Source organism: Mus caroli, unplaced genomic scaffold (assembly GCF_978045245.1).
Source record: "Mus caroli unplaced genomic scaffold, Mus_caroli_1 scaffold_8, whole genome shotgun sequence".
In the NCBI taxonomy this organism is placed as follows: Eukaryota; Metazoa; Chordata; class Mammalia; order Rodentia; family Muridae; genus Mus; species Mus caroli.
Genome location: NW_028227263.1, coordinates 67,405,905 through 67,417,929, shown reverse-complemented (window position 1 = coordinate 67,417,929; position 12,025 = coordinate 67,405,905). Strand labels below are relative to the sequence as shown.

Below are 12,025 nucleotides of genomic sequence, written 5' to 3'. Positions count from 1 at the left end.
CTGTCCCACAGAGATGCACAAAATAGCAACTAAGGAGGAAGAATGGGGGGAGTGAGGCAAGAACAGAGCCAGGCCCACTGCCTCCTGTGTCCACTGCCATCCATCCATGCCTACTGCCCCCCTGTTTCCACTGCACCCCATGTCCACTGCCCCCCTACCCCCTCCCCTGTTGAACTTGGCTGCATCTTCTATGCACCTCTCCAGTATCCATGGAGACCAACCTAAATGTGGACCCAAGGTTTAGCTTTGTGCCTTCCGCTCTCATCCATTTAGCACATGGCACCAGGGGCCTGGGCATCTTTTAGCACACCTTGCAGTTTGCAGCCTGAAGCTTGATACTGGGCATAAGAAAGTTCTGACTACATTGAGTTCTCCTTTTTCCTTGATGAATAGCACTCTTTAGTGCTGTGATTCCCCCATCCTTTGAGCCTTCCCACCCTTGGAGTTAGCTAATCAGAATCTGCCTTTCAGCAGAATATCCTGAGTTATCTAGATGCACAAAGTTGGGTAGCATAGCCAGTCAGATAGGGCACTCCAGCATCACCGGCATAGTGTTGGTTCCCCCCGCCCCCACCCTCCTTTACCTACCCTCTTTCAGCCCTAAGATTTTAACTTAATCAGTCATGTGGGGGTCAGGATGCAGCTTGGGTTTATAGAGCTTTAAATACAGGTTCTAAGGATTTCTGACGCTGTATGAAGCTGTATGAATTGTGTGAACTGGGTTTTATTTATTTTGGCAGTGCTGGAGACTAAACTCTGGGGGGTTCCATCTGCTAGGGCACTATTTACTGTTGAGCTGTGTCCCCAACCCTTTTGGTACCCATTCTACACCAAACTTGTGAGATCCTGCTGACTTGCCTGCCACCCTGAGAAAAGACGGCACAATACACAGCGGTTGGGTACCCACGGAGGTGCCTCTGAGGAATGCTCAGCACCGCACCACCCCCAGCTTGCAGTTCATAGGATGTTGTAATTCTGCTACCTTTCCCCCTCCAGAGAAACGGGAGAATGTCATGTTCGTGCTGCCTCTGCATGGGGGCCACCTGGGCTTCTTCGAGGGCTCCGTGCTGTTCCCCGAGCCGCTGACATGGATGGATAAGCTGGTAGTAGAGTATGCCAATGCCATTTGCCAATGGGAAAGGAATAAGTCCCAGTGCTCAGACACGGAGCAGATGGAGGCCGAGTTGGAATGAGGTCTCTGGACTCGGGCGTGCTCCAGCGGCCCTCCTCTGGAACCCACGTCCCTTTGACGGCTGTTTCAGATCTCCCAGTGACCTGGATCTGACCTCATACCATCAGTGGGGGGTTACCCATCATGCAACCTGTCTCAAGTAGGCGGCTCTCCCTGGGAGCTCCAGGCTATTTTTGTGCTTAGTTACGGGTTTTCTCCATTGCATCGTTAGCCATGGTGACAAGCTACAAGATTCTCACCCTTCTGTCCAGTTTCAGTATCTGATTGCTTTCACGCTGGTTAACATCTAGTTTTCCTAGTAAGGAGCGAGTCTGAACTACAGTTTTGCTTTGCCAATCAAAGGCCTTTCCCTGAGAACAGTGAAGGATATATGTCACTCTGTGATGGATGTATGCACCGTACTAGAGTCCCCACCAAGAAGTCAGCATCCCTAGGGCTGAAGAAATTACTCAGCTTGGGAGTCTGAGAACCTGGACCTTCCTGGGCCTGAGTTTTGCCTATGAAGCAAAGGAAATTCTCTGAATCAAAAGCCAATTTTTCCTTCTCGTTGTCTCCTAAGACACCTCTGTCTCTGTCTTGCTGCTGCTGAGAGTTGCATGGGGCACTTGTCTAAAAATTCAGCCTCCCAGATCCCTCCCCTCAGAGCCGCTGTCTCAGAGGGCTTGGGAAGGGCTCTGGGGATTTTAATTTTTGACAAGTGCCCCAGGGAATTCTCATCATCCAGCAAACCGAGGGAAACAGCATACTACTATGCCTTTAAGTTAGAAAGATCTTGGTGGCTCATTTAATTGACATTCCTAAGCCCCAGTGTCCCTCTGCTCCCAGAGACCTCCAAAGCAGCAAGGCCTGTCGTATGGCTGCCCTTGTGTGATCTCCCTAAAAGGGAGAAGGCATTGGAGCTGAACCCTGTCTCTGCTTCTCCCTGGCTGTATGACTCTGGATAAGTCCCTCTGGACTTGACTCTCTTCCTCTGTTAAGTAGGGGGTTGGACCAGGTAGATGGCAGAGATGCCCGTCGGTTCATCCTTCCAGGGTTGCCTGGGACTCCGCCTCCCAGGCTGAGCATGCAAGCGCCATTAATTGCATTTTTTCCCCTTCCCCATTTCATAGAAAGATTTGAGAGTCTTAATCACTCTCTTGTAATTTTACTTTTTCACCCCAGTTCTACCCAATGTCTAATTGATACCAAACAACCCAAAAGTTGGATGGGAATTTGAAGAAATGTATTTGCAGCTAAGAGAAGGGGGTGATCTTTTGAAGTTGGTTGGTACTTAAATAGCCTCTGCATGGTGTCTGTTGGATAGATCTTTCTGAAATGTCTTCTCAAGCGGACTTCTCACTCTAGGGTTCAAGTACCCCTCTTCTGGATCCCTGTGGTACTTGAGTCCCTAAGAACCTGCACTTTGAAAAGTATGCAGCCGATGTCCAGAATTGAATGAGACTATGGGTGGATCGCCTGGGTTATTGTTTGCTCTGCTTCATCTCCGTTGGCACCAGGACAGCCCGAGAGGTGTAGTCGTGGGTCTGTGTGGATGCTAAAGGAGCCGCCTGAACACCTCAGGGCTTCCGGTGGAATAGAGCGTGGGCACTGGCCCGAGAGACTGACAGGAAAGCCTGTACATGAAGCGCTGTTTTCCGACAATCACTAGATCATCCCAGTCGTCACTGAGATGTCTGCAGCCTCCAGTTTGCTTTTTGCTATAATTTGTCACACTCACCAAATCCTGTCCCTGTGCCCCTCTCATGGTGGCCATTTCTCTGTTGTGTTTCCCTTAGCACAGATTGGCACTTTATCCTTCATCCCTCAATTTGGAAGTGAATCCTTCTCTCCCGATTTTCCCTCCACCCTACCACAGCCATAATCTAGAAGCCTCACACACAGTTCCTGTTTCCTGCCTTCATCCCTGAAGACTTTTAATGAGAGCAATAAGGTCACAGAGTTGAATCACTGTCCCTGGAAGTGAGGGGCTCCCTTTGCTTGCCCGAGGTCATCTCTTCCCCAAGTCCTGACAAAGCTTGGGTGCCCCCTGCTTCGGAGAAAGTCAGCCATTTGTTCATACTTAGGAGGAAGTGGGAGCTTGTCCTGGGAGTCTGGTCCAAGCAACAGGCCTGGAGGCCCGCTGGGGAGAGGTGGAGCTACCACACTCCTAGAGATCCAGGCCCTGGGACTGGGGGAGGGGACGTGGACCAGCTGAAGCCTCCTTAGTGTGTCACTCTAAATGGCACTGGCATTCCATTTTGCTTCACATGAAATCAACTGAAGCTCTTTATTTAAGTTTTGGGCTCTCAGACATGGAAATGAGACCGTAACCGTGGCAGTCGGACAGGAAAATTCTTGTTTGACCCTGAATGAGAGTACAGAGGCATGACTGTGGAGGTGCCAGCTTTGCCTAATGAATGGGAGGACAGCCCTCTATGTAGGTCAGCTGCTTTCCTTCCTCTGGGCTGCCTCGCTCTGGCGTTTAGAGGGTATTCTGTTTTTAAATCAAGGATATAAATTACATAGAGGTAGACAGTTCTGTGGCTGGAATAACATTAAGACCCAAGTGCGGAGTGCACCTATATTGTGCCAGTTGTACTCCCTGCTTCCCAAATAATTGGAAACCATGGACTTCTGTCAAATTAGGATTACCTAGCATCAAAATGATGATCAAGACTGCCTAGTTAGCAGGGAGGCTTGCAGACTTGAACGCCCGTTCTTTCCTGCACCAACTTTACGTCTTCCATGCCAGAGCAGAGTAAAGGTGGAGAACGTGTCAGTGTATCCCTCTCATGTCTGTGGTAGCCTTCACTCACAGGGAACCTTGGGATCTACTGAAACATTCCTCGAAGGGTGTCTTCCTTTATTCACATGGTGTTACAGAACCAGCGTCAGGAGACCTGGTTGCTCACCCCCACTGGCTCTGACTCATGCCAGACACATGGGCAAGTCACTTCACCTCTCTTGAACCTGTTACCTCGTTCTATAGCGTCTCTGAGGCTGCTTCACTCACTTGTGAATCATTCGCTCCATCCTTGTTAAGTGTGTCTGAAGTTGCACGTAGAAGGGAGTGAACCCTGACCCCTAAGCTCATCTTGAGAGAGAGAGAAGGCGTGTGTGCATTCAACTTTTCTTAGGACACAAGGCAGCCTCCAAAGCCCCGTCTCTGGCTTCTCTTCCTAGTCTTCACTGTCATGACCGTTTCCTTGCTGTTCTGAGGGTAGTCTTGTGACCGTAGCGGGCGAGAGCCACAGTAATGAGGAGAGTGCCTCGGTCTTCAGTGTGACCAGGCTAAGGGTGGATGGTTGCCAAGCCAGAGGTCCTTCCTGGGCAGGCTCGCTCTGGCTCAGCTGAACCTTCTGGGTGGCTGAGCTTATCTGGCTGGCATCCGGCTGAGAGCCCTCTTTGTAAGTGGCTGACTTGAGATAGAGTTTGCCAGGTCTGGAGATACAGAGCGTGTTTGTGTTTGCCCCGGAAGCAGGTGTTAGAGATGTGAGAGGCTTTTCTTTCCCTGTGGCCTTGATCCTGACTTGAGTGACAGTTTTAAAAGGAGGAAGTGTGGGGGGGGGGGAGACAGGACTTGTGGAGTTGAAGGAACCCCCCCCCCCTGGGTTTTCTTCCTTTAGGCACACGAGAGAGTTCTTAGGAAGCATGTCACCTCAGCATCCTGTCGCAGTATCATCTGGAATTGTTTTCTTTACCCACAAAGCCTTAACTTGCCTCTAGAAAATCCCCTGGTATGGCAACATTGTGGCCTAAGAATTCAAACGCTTCTGCTATGAAAGTCTGAAGCAAAGCCACAGCCAAACCAGAGAATTTCCTCAGGTGGCCTGGAGGCTCCTATGACATCACCCCCACCTCTCACCCCAGCAACAGGAGTGATCTGGAACTAAGCCCCTCCACCCACCCGTCTTCTTGGCCTTACTCTCTTTCAAAGCCACATTAGATCACTCACATGCTTCCAAAAGGGGCCTGCTTGGCATTTAGAGACCAAGCCATTGAGGGCCAAGTTTCTTCCACCTGTTAGCTAAGCAAAGGACAGTTGTCCCCTCTGCCTGGGGTCACTTTTCCCAAACTATATTTATAGCTAAGGACACGGGAGCAGGCCCCTGCTGGCTATGGAACCCCAACAGCATCCAGAGCAAAGGCTGCTCTGCTGGCCTTGCTGCCTCCAGGTGCTACAGCCCAGCATCCTCCTGAAGTGGTCCTTAGCAACAGGCCACAGAGTACAGCTTGCCAACTATCCCCAGACACCCAGAACACAGACAGCTGTCTCCTTTGGAAGAGTCCGTCTGCCATGTTTTCCAGCTGTTTTTTTTTTTTTCCTAGTGTATACATAGGTAGAGCTTTCAGCAATGCCTAATAAAGAAGCTGAAATCAATTTCTAATTGGTAGATTAAGACTGACATGGCGAGGTTCAGAAAATTCACAACTTTTTACTAGACTCCTGTCAATTAGGAAATCTATAACTGGTCCCCATTAGCCAAGTTATCTTCTGTTGCCATAAATCGGGGACAGTCCATTTCTAGCGCCTATAGGAGCACCCTTCGTCTCGGTGGGCATTCTGCCCCCCAGACCACAGACACAGAGCAGTCAACATCACCTGAAATCATTGCTGACCTCCTCATTCCCCGGGGCCAACCGCCACTCTCCCAGGCTGCTCTCCTGAGGGAACCTGGTTCCTGGCGGTAGGAGCTGGGCTCGCTTTGGTCTTCATTCTGGCCTCTTTAGTTTTCCTAAAGCACAAATCCATGCAGTGCCCTGTTACCTCTCCACACCCATTCCAGGTGACCTGGCTCTCTCCCGCAGCCTCAGGCAGACCTTCACTGTACCTGAGTTTGCAACTTTTCCCCCACTGCCGCTGCCTTAGTGACCAGGGCTGGGGCGGGGGAGGGGCCAGTTCGCCTCCCTCCTTTTCCCAGGTAGACTCCAACCAACCACAGTCTTACGTTGGCAGATCTGCTTCCAGATTTTTTTTTTTTCTGAGAACCATCACTTTCACATTCCTGATTCTGATGAGTTTTGTTTTGTTCTCTCTGGGTTTCACGGAACTCCAGATGCTGCCCTGGAAATACTGTATTTTGGAGTTGATGCTCTAAAAGCCCCTGTGCTGCTGGGTCGTCTGACTCTCCCAGCAGCAGGTGTTTCGGACTTGCAATGAGCAATGCAATTTTTTCTAACTATGAGGATATTTACCTTTATTAAGAAATTATACTAAACAATGGCGTCCTTGATTGTTTTCTGTTCTCACGTTACTTTTGGAATCTGTGGTGGTAAACAAAGATCATTACAAACAAAAACTGTAATTTTGTTATCTTTGATTCAACGGAATTTCTTTACTTAAAAAAATAAAGACAAAAAAAATGTAAAATGCTTGTATGTGCTCTGTGGAGGGAGAGTTTTCTGCATGACAAGGGGGTGCATCTGAGGACGGGGCAGGGCTGACCCCCTGGAGACACAAGCTTGAGGACCTCACTTTAGATTCATCAGCACCCAAGCCGGCTGTGGCAGCACATGACTGTGAATGCTACAGCTATGAGGCAAAGATGGAGGATCCCTGGGGCCTAATGTCTGGCTGCTCTTCCTATCCGAATGGAACTCCAGACTCATTGAGAGACCCTGTCTCAAAAACCAAGGTTGAGCTCAACAGAGGGATTCATCCAATGTTGACCTCTAACTTCATGTGAGCATACACACACGTGCACACGCGCGCACACACACACACATACACAGATCCTGTATCTGCATCAAAGCATGGAGCTTAGGGGCAATGTGCAGAACACTGACTTCCTCTCCCAGTGATGTTAAAACCAACCTTGCAGACAAATACCAGATAGGACCAGTTCTCACAAGCCCATCCTCTCCAGGGAAGCAAGCCAGAGGTAAGTAAGGTAGCAACATTTTTTTGTCACTTCTAAACAGCCATGCAGACAACTGCGGGGCAAGGTGGAAGCGGAGCTTGTCGTGTGCAGCCCGTGTGCATCTTCAAGGCCTACGGAGCATCATACGAGTCGGGGGCAGGCTGGGCTGGCTGCACAGTAGTCGTGATTCCTTCTTCCTTTTGTTTGCTTGCGACAAGGGTGACCTGGGCTGCTCTCAACCTCACTCTAAGAATGAGCCTGAATTCCTGACCTTCCTGCCTCTGGCCCTCAGGTGCTGGGTTATAGGCCTGCACTGTCCCTCCCAGCCTGGTGCCGATGGTTTTCTCTCCCCTGGATCTGTCTTAACCAGAGCGAAAGGTCTTCCAGAGCCAAGCACTGGCTCAGCCAGGAGAGTTGTATCGCCTCCCTTGCACTTGAGTCTCCCTCCCTCCCATTTTCTGCAAATCCTTGGACAAGGCTGGGTGAGTGAAAAGTGTAGGCTTTGGAAGGCATAGGCTACCAAGACCCAAAAATGTCCAGTATCACATTTCAGAATTTCCCCATTTCCTGTCACTTACAAAACACTTTTTTTTTTAATTTGTGGACCCTGATTTTATACAAATAGATAAAAATCATGGCAGACACTCTCAATTTTGACCTAAGAAAACCAACTTGTAAAGAATATTCTTTTTTTTTTTTTTTTTTTTGGTTTCTCAAGACAGGGTTTCTCTGTGTAGCGCTGGCTGTCCTGGACCTCACTCTGTAGACCAGGCTGGCCTGAAACTCAGGAATCTGCCTGCCTCTGCCTCCCAAGTGCTGGGATTAAAGGCGTGCACCACCACTGCCTGGTGTGAAGAATATTCTTAAAGGGTTCAGAAGGTACTCAGTGATGGAATATTTGCCTAGCAGACGTAATGCCCTGGTCTGGCCTCCAGCAACGACAACAGCAAAATGTGGGATAGAAAATATTGCCAGGTTGGAGACATGGCTCAGCATTTAAGAGCACTGACTGTTCTTTCAAAGGACCCAGGTTCAATTCCCAGCACCCACCGTTACCGTTTGTAACTCCAGCTCCAGGGGTTCTGACACTCTTGTTGACAACTGTTGTGGGCACTGTATGCATGTGGTGCACAGACACACCATCAGGAAAAACATACATGTAAAATAGCAACATAAAAAAATTAAAATGGGAACCATTTCAGATCTGGGCCGTTAGGAGACTCGGTCCCAATAGCATGTCATTTGTCACACTTTGCTGGCAACCTTCTAACATTTGTGGCCAGTGTCTCCTCTTTCTCCATCAGAATGAATGCATGTTTTAAATTTTATTTTTCACAAACTGGTTCCTCAGACATGCTCCTATTGAGAGGAGACAGGAGGGAAAGACGATGGCATTTGTATATCCAATAGTGTAAAGACATATTTGCATCCCCTATTGTAGAAAGGAGTCCTCATGTTATTAATAGCTTAACATAAACTGTTAATAGTTTGTTCTGCATCGACCATACACAGTCCAGGTCCCTGGGAAATTACAAAGTCACAGCAGAAAGCAGTAGTTAGACTTGTGTTTGAAGAAGCTGCCAAAGTCCCAGATAGCCAGAGAGTGAGGAAAGAGAACAAGAGATAGGAAAGACACAGACATCAAGACCCTCAGAAATGTGGGACACCTTACCGGAGGGGCAGGGCTGAGCTCTGCAAAGACTGTCTGCATACCTCCTGTCCACTTGTAACGCCTACTGGCTAGAGATGAGTGTAAGGCAGCTTTGTAAAGATGCTAAATCTACTGCCTTGTCATATCTCCCACTCTCTGAATAAAGCACAATTTAAAGATTGAATTCGCCGGGCAGTGGTGGTGCACGCCTTTAATCCCAGCACTTGGGAGGCAGAGGCAGGCGGATTTCTGAGTTCAAGGCCAGCCTGGTCTACAAAGTGAGTGCCAGGACAGCCAGGGCTACACAGAGGAAAAAAAAAGATTGAATTCCTGGGCCTGGAGAGATGACTCAGTGGTTAAGAGTGCCGACCGCTTTTTTGAAGGACTCAGGTTCAGTTCCTGATACCCACATCAGTATCAGGCAGCTCACTACAGCCTGGAACACCAGATGAATTGGATACAACACCGTATTCTGATTTCCACAGGCACCTAAACACACACACACACACACACACAATTTAAAAAGTAAAATCAGGGCTGGTGAGATGGCTCAGTGGGTAAGAGCACTGACTGCTCATCTGAAGGTCCTGAGTTCAAATCCCAGCAACCACATGGTGGTTCACAACCACCCCTAATGAGATATGATGCCCTCTTCTGGTGCGTCTGGAGCAAGTAGGGCCAACCAGAGCAAGCAGAGGTCCTAAAAATTCAATCCCCAACAACCACATGAAGGCTCACAACCATGTGTTCAGTTACAGTGTACTCATATACATAAAATAAATAAATCTTTTTTAAAAAGTAAAATCATTTTTTTCTGATATTCGTTATACTATAGGTAACATTTCTCATGTTGAGGACCCAGTGTCTAATTAGATAGTACTCCATATTGTAGCCCCTACCCTACTCTATTCCTTCTCTCTCTTTCTCTTTCTCCCCTTCCCTGTGTCCCTAACGACAGCTTACAGGAAGTGCCCATTTTCATGAACTACATTGCAGACAGGTGTGGTGGCACACACCTTTAATTCTATTTGTCTGTGGTTTCAAGAACAGCCTGAGGCCGGGCGTGGTGGCGCACGCCTCTAATCCCAGCACTCGGGAGGCAGAGGCAGGTGGATTTCTGAGTTCGAGGCCAGCCTGGTCTACAAAGTGAGTTCCAGGACAGCCAGGGCTATACAGAGAAACCCTGTCTCGAAAAACCAAAAAAAAAAAAAAAAAAAAAAAAAAAAGAACAGCCTGCTTGATACAAGTTCCAGTCCAGCCAGAGCTACATAGTGAGAACCTGTCTCAAACAATTAAAAAAAAAAAAAAAAAAAAGCTATTACAAGCAATCTACTTTGAGCTGCTGAGCCTTTCCCCAGAGAAGACATATTCCTCTCTCCTTGTGGCTCTGGGCCACCCAAAACTTCTATCGTTGGAAGTACCCAGTGTCTCTACAAACACACATCAGTTTCCTCTTCCTTTATCTTTTTCTTCCTTTTTCTGACGATGGGGAAATGAAATTCTTGCAGCATCATTCCCCTTCCCCTCTCCTGTCTGTACCTCTCCCATGTCCGGATTACAGTGAGTAAACTGTATAAGGCCACCATTAGAGGCTGAGCATCTGAGCTAAAGGGATGCCGGAGCAGGGTCCCATGCTAGCCATTTCCTGGCCCTTGGACTCTATGTAGGAATTAATGCTAGCTTTTAAAGTTTCTAAAAAATAATAATGCCTATTTCTTGGTGGTGTGGCACATACCTTTAATTCCAGCCCTGAGGAGACTGAAGCAGGAGGATTGCTCTGAGGACAAGCCCAGAATGGCAAAAACAGTACAACCCTGACAGAAAAAAAAAAATGGTGATTGAAAGGCTTACGTCACACTTTTCATGGTTTCTGTGTGGTTTTTAACAGTGGTTTTTAGCTGGACAGTGTGGAACTTGACGTTCAACTCCATACTCAGCTTCTAAAACTGAGAAACCCAAGGGCCAAGCCGAGACAAGCCTGGATATATGGTTACTAGAACATTCCTAGACTTGGAGATGCCGAGAAACTGCAGATAGGCACCATCAAGTCCTGGTCCGAAACTTTTCCTTCTTTATGCGGTCACACGGGGGAACCATAAGCTAACGTTGATGGATTAAGGTTTGACAGGCTGCATGGTAGACACAGGGAGAGGGAGGGGCCATGGCTATGCAATAAAGGTGTCAGATTCCAAGATGGTTACTTCCACAGCCTCCAGACCTGAGACAAAAGCCCGGCAGACCTGTGGGCCTTTTCTCCCACCAGTAGGCCCCCAGCTGATGGGCTGGCTGCATCAGGATATGTTACACAACAGTTCCAGTCTTCCAGTTCTTGCCTCAGTCAACCATCCTATCTTTCTTCAAACTGACCCTCCCTAACTAAGGGGAGAAAGCTCTTCAGAGATTTAAAACAAAGAAACAAACAAAACAGTACTTTAGGTACAGGAGAGATGGCTCAGTGGTTAAGAGGTTCTGAGTTCAATTCCCAACAACCACATGGTGGCTCACAACCATCTTTGATGGGATCTGATGCCCTCTTCTGGCATGCAGGTGTACATGCAGATAGAGCACTCATATACATAAAATGAATAAATAAAATAAATCATAAGTGTGTGCTTCCTCACATCTTCCTTCAACTAGCTGTTTCTGTTATGTTTGAAATTTCTCTGCTCCTGCATGTCTCCTGCCCCTTTACTTCTTTAACTAGAGGAGAAAACTAGCTTGATTAAGACCTCTTAACAGGCTTACGAGGCTGGCAAGGCTAGTTCCACCAAGTCACTGCTGAGCTTAGAAACATCTTGATGCCAAGCTGGTGCATCAGACCACACACATGCAGGGCTGGGGATATGGCTCACACAAGGCCCTATGTCTGTAGTACTTGGGACATAGAGGCTGGAGGTCCTGAAGCTTAAGGTCGCCTTCATCTACATAACAACTTTGAGTGTGTCTGGACTAACCTCATGAGTCTGGACTAGTTGGGTTTTTTTTGGGGGGGGGTTGTTTTGTTTTGTTTTTGTTGGTTGGGATTTTGTTTTTAGTTTTGTTGTTTTTTATTTATTTTATTTATTTATATGAGTACACTGTAGCTGTCTTCAGACACACCAGAAGAGGGCATCAGATCCCATTACAGATGGTTGTGAACCACCATGTGGTTGCTGGGAATTGAACTCAGGACCTCTGGAAGAGAGAAGTCATTGTTCTTAACCGCTGAGCCATCTCTCCAGCCCTGAGTTCCTGTGGGGTTTTTTTGTTTGGTTGGTTTTGGATTTTTGTTTTTTGTTTTTTGAAATCTGGGATGAGGCTGCAGTCATGACAGAGTAACTTGAACCTTCCCACTCCCCAGAC

At 47.9% G+C, this 12,025-nt stretch overlaps 1 protein-coding gene across 3 annotated transcripts in view; it reads left to right on the top strand.

Moving 5' to 3' along the window:
* Abhd2 (abhydrolase domain containing 2, acylglycerol lipase) overlaps nucleotides 1-6,266 on the top strand; it is an 86,199-nt gene extending 79,933 nt beyond the window's left edge. For all 3 annotated transcript variants that reach the window (XM_021166330.3, XM_085841625.1, XM_085841624.1), the window contains one exon: nucleotides 997-6,266. In XM_021166330.3, coding sequence (XP_021021989.1) covers nucleotides 997-1,193 — 197 coding nt within the window. In that variant the 3' untranslated portion in view covers nucleotides 1,194-6,266. The remainder of the gene's footprint in view (nucleotides 1-996) is intronic.
* Nucleotides 6,267-12,025: the final 5,759 nt, after the last annotated feature.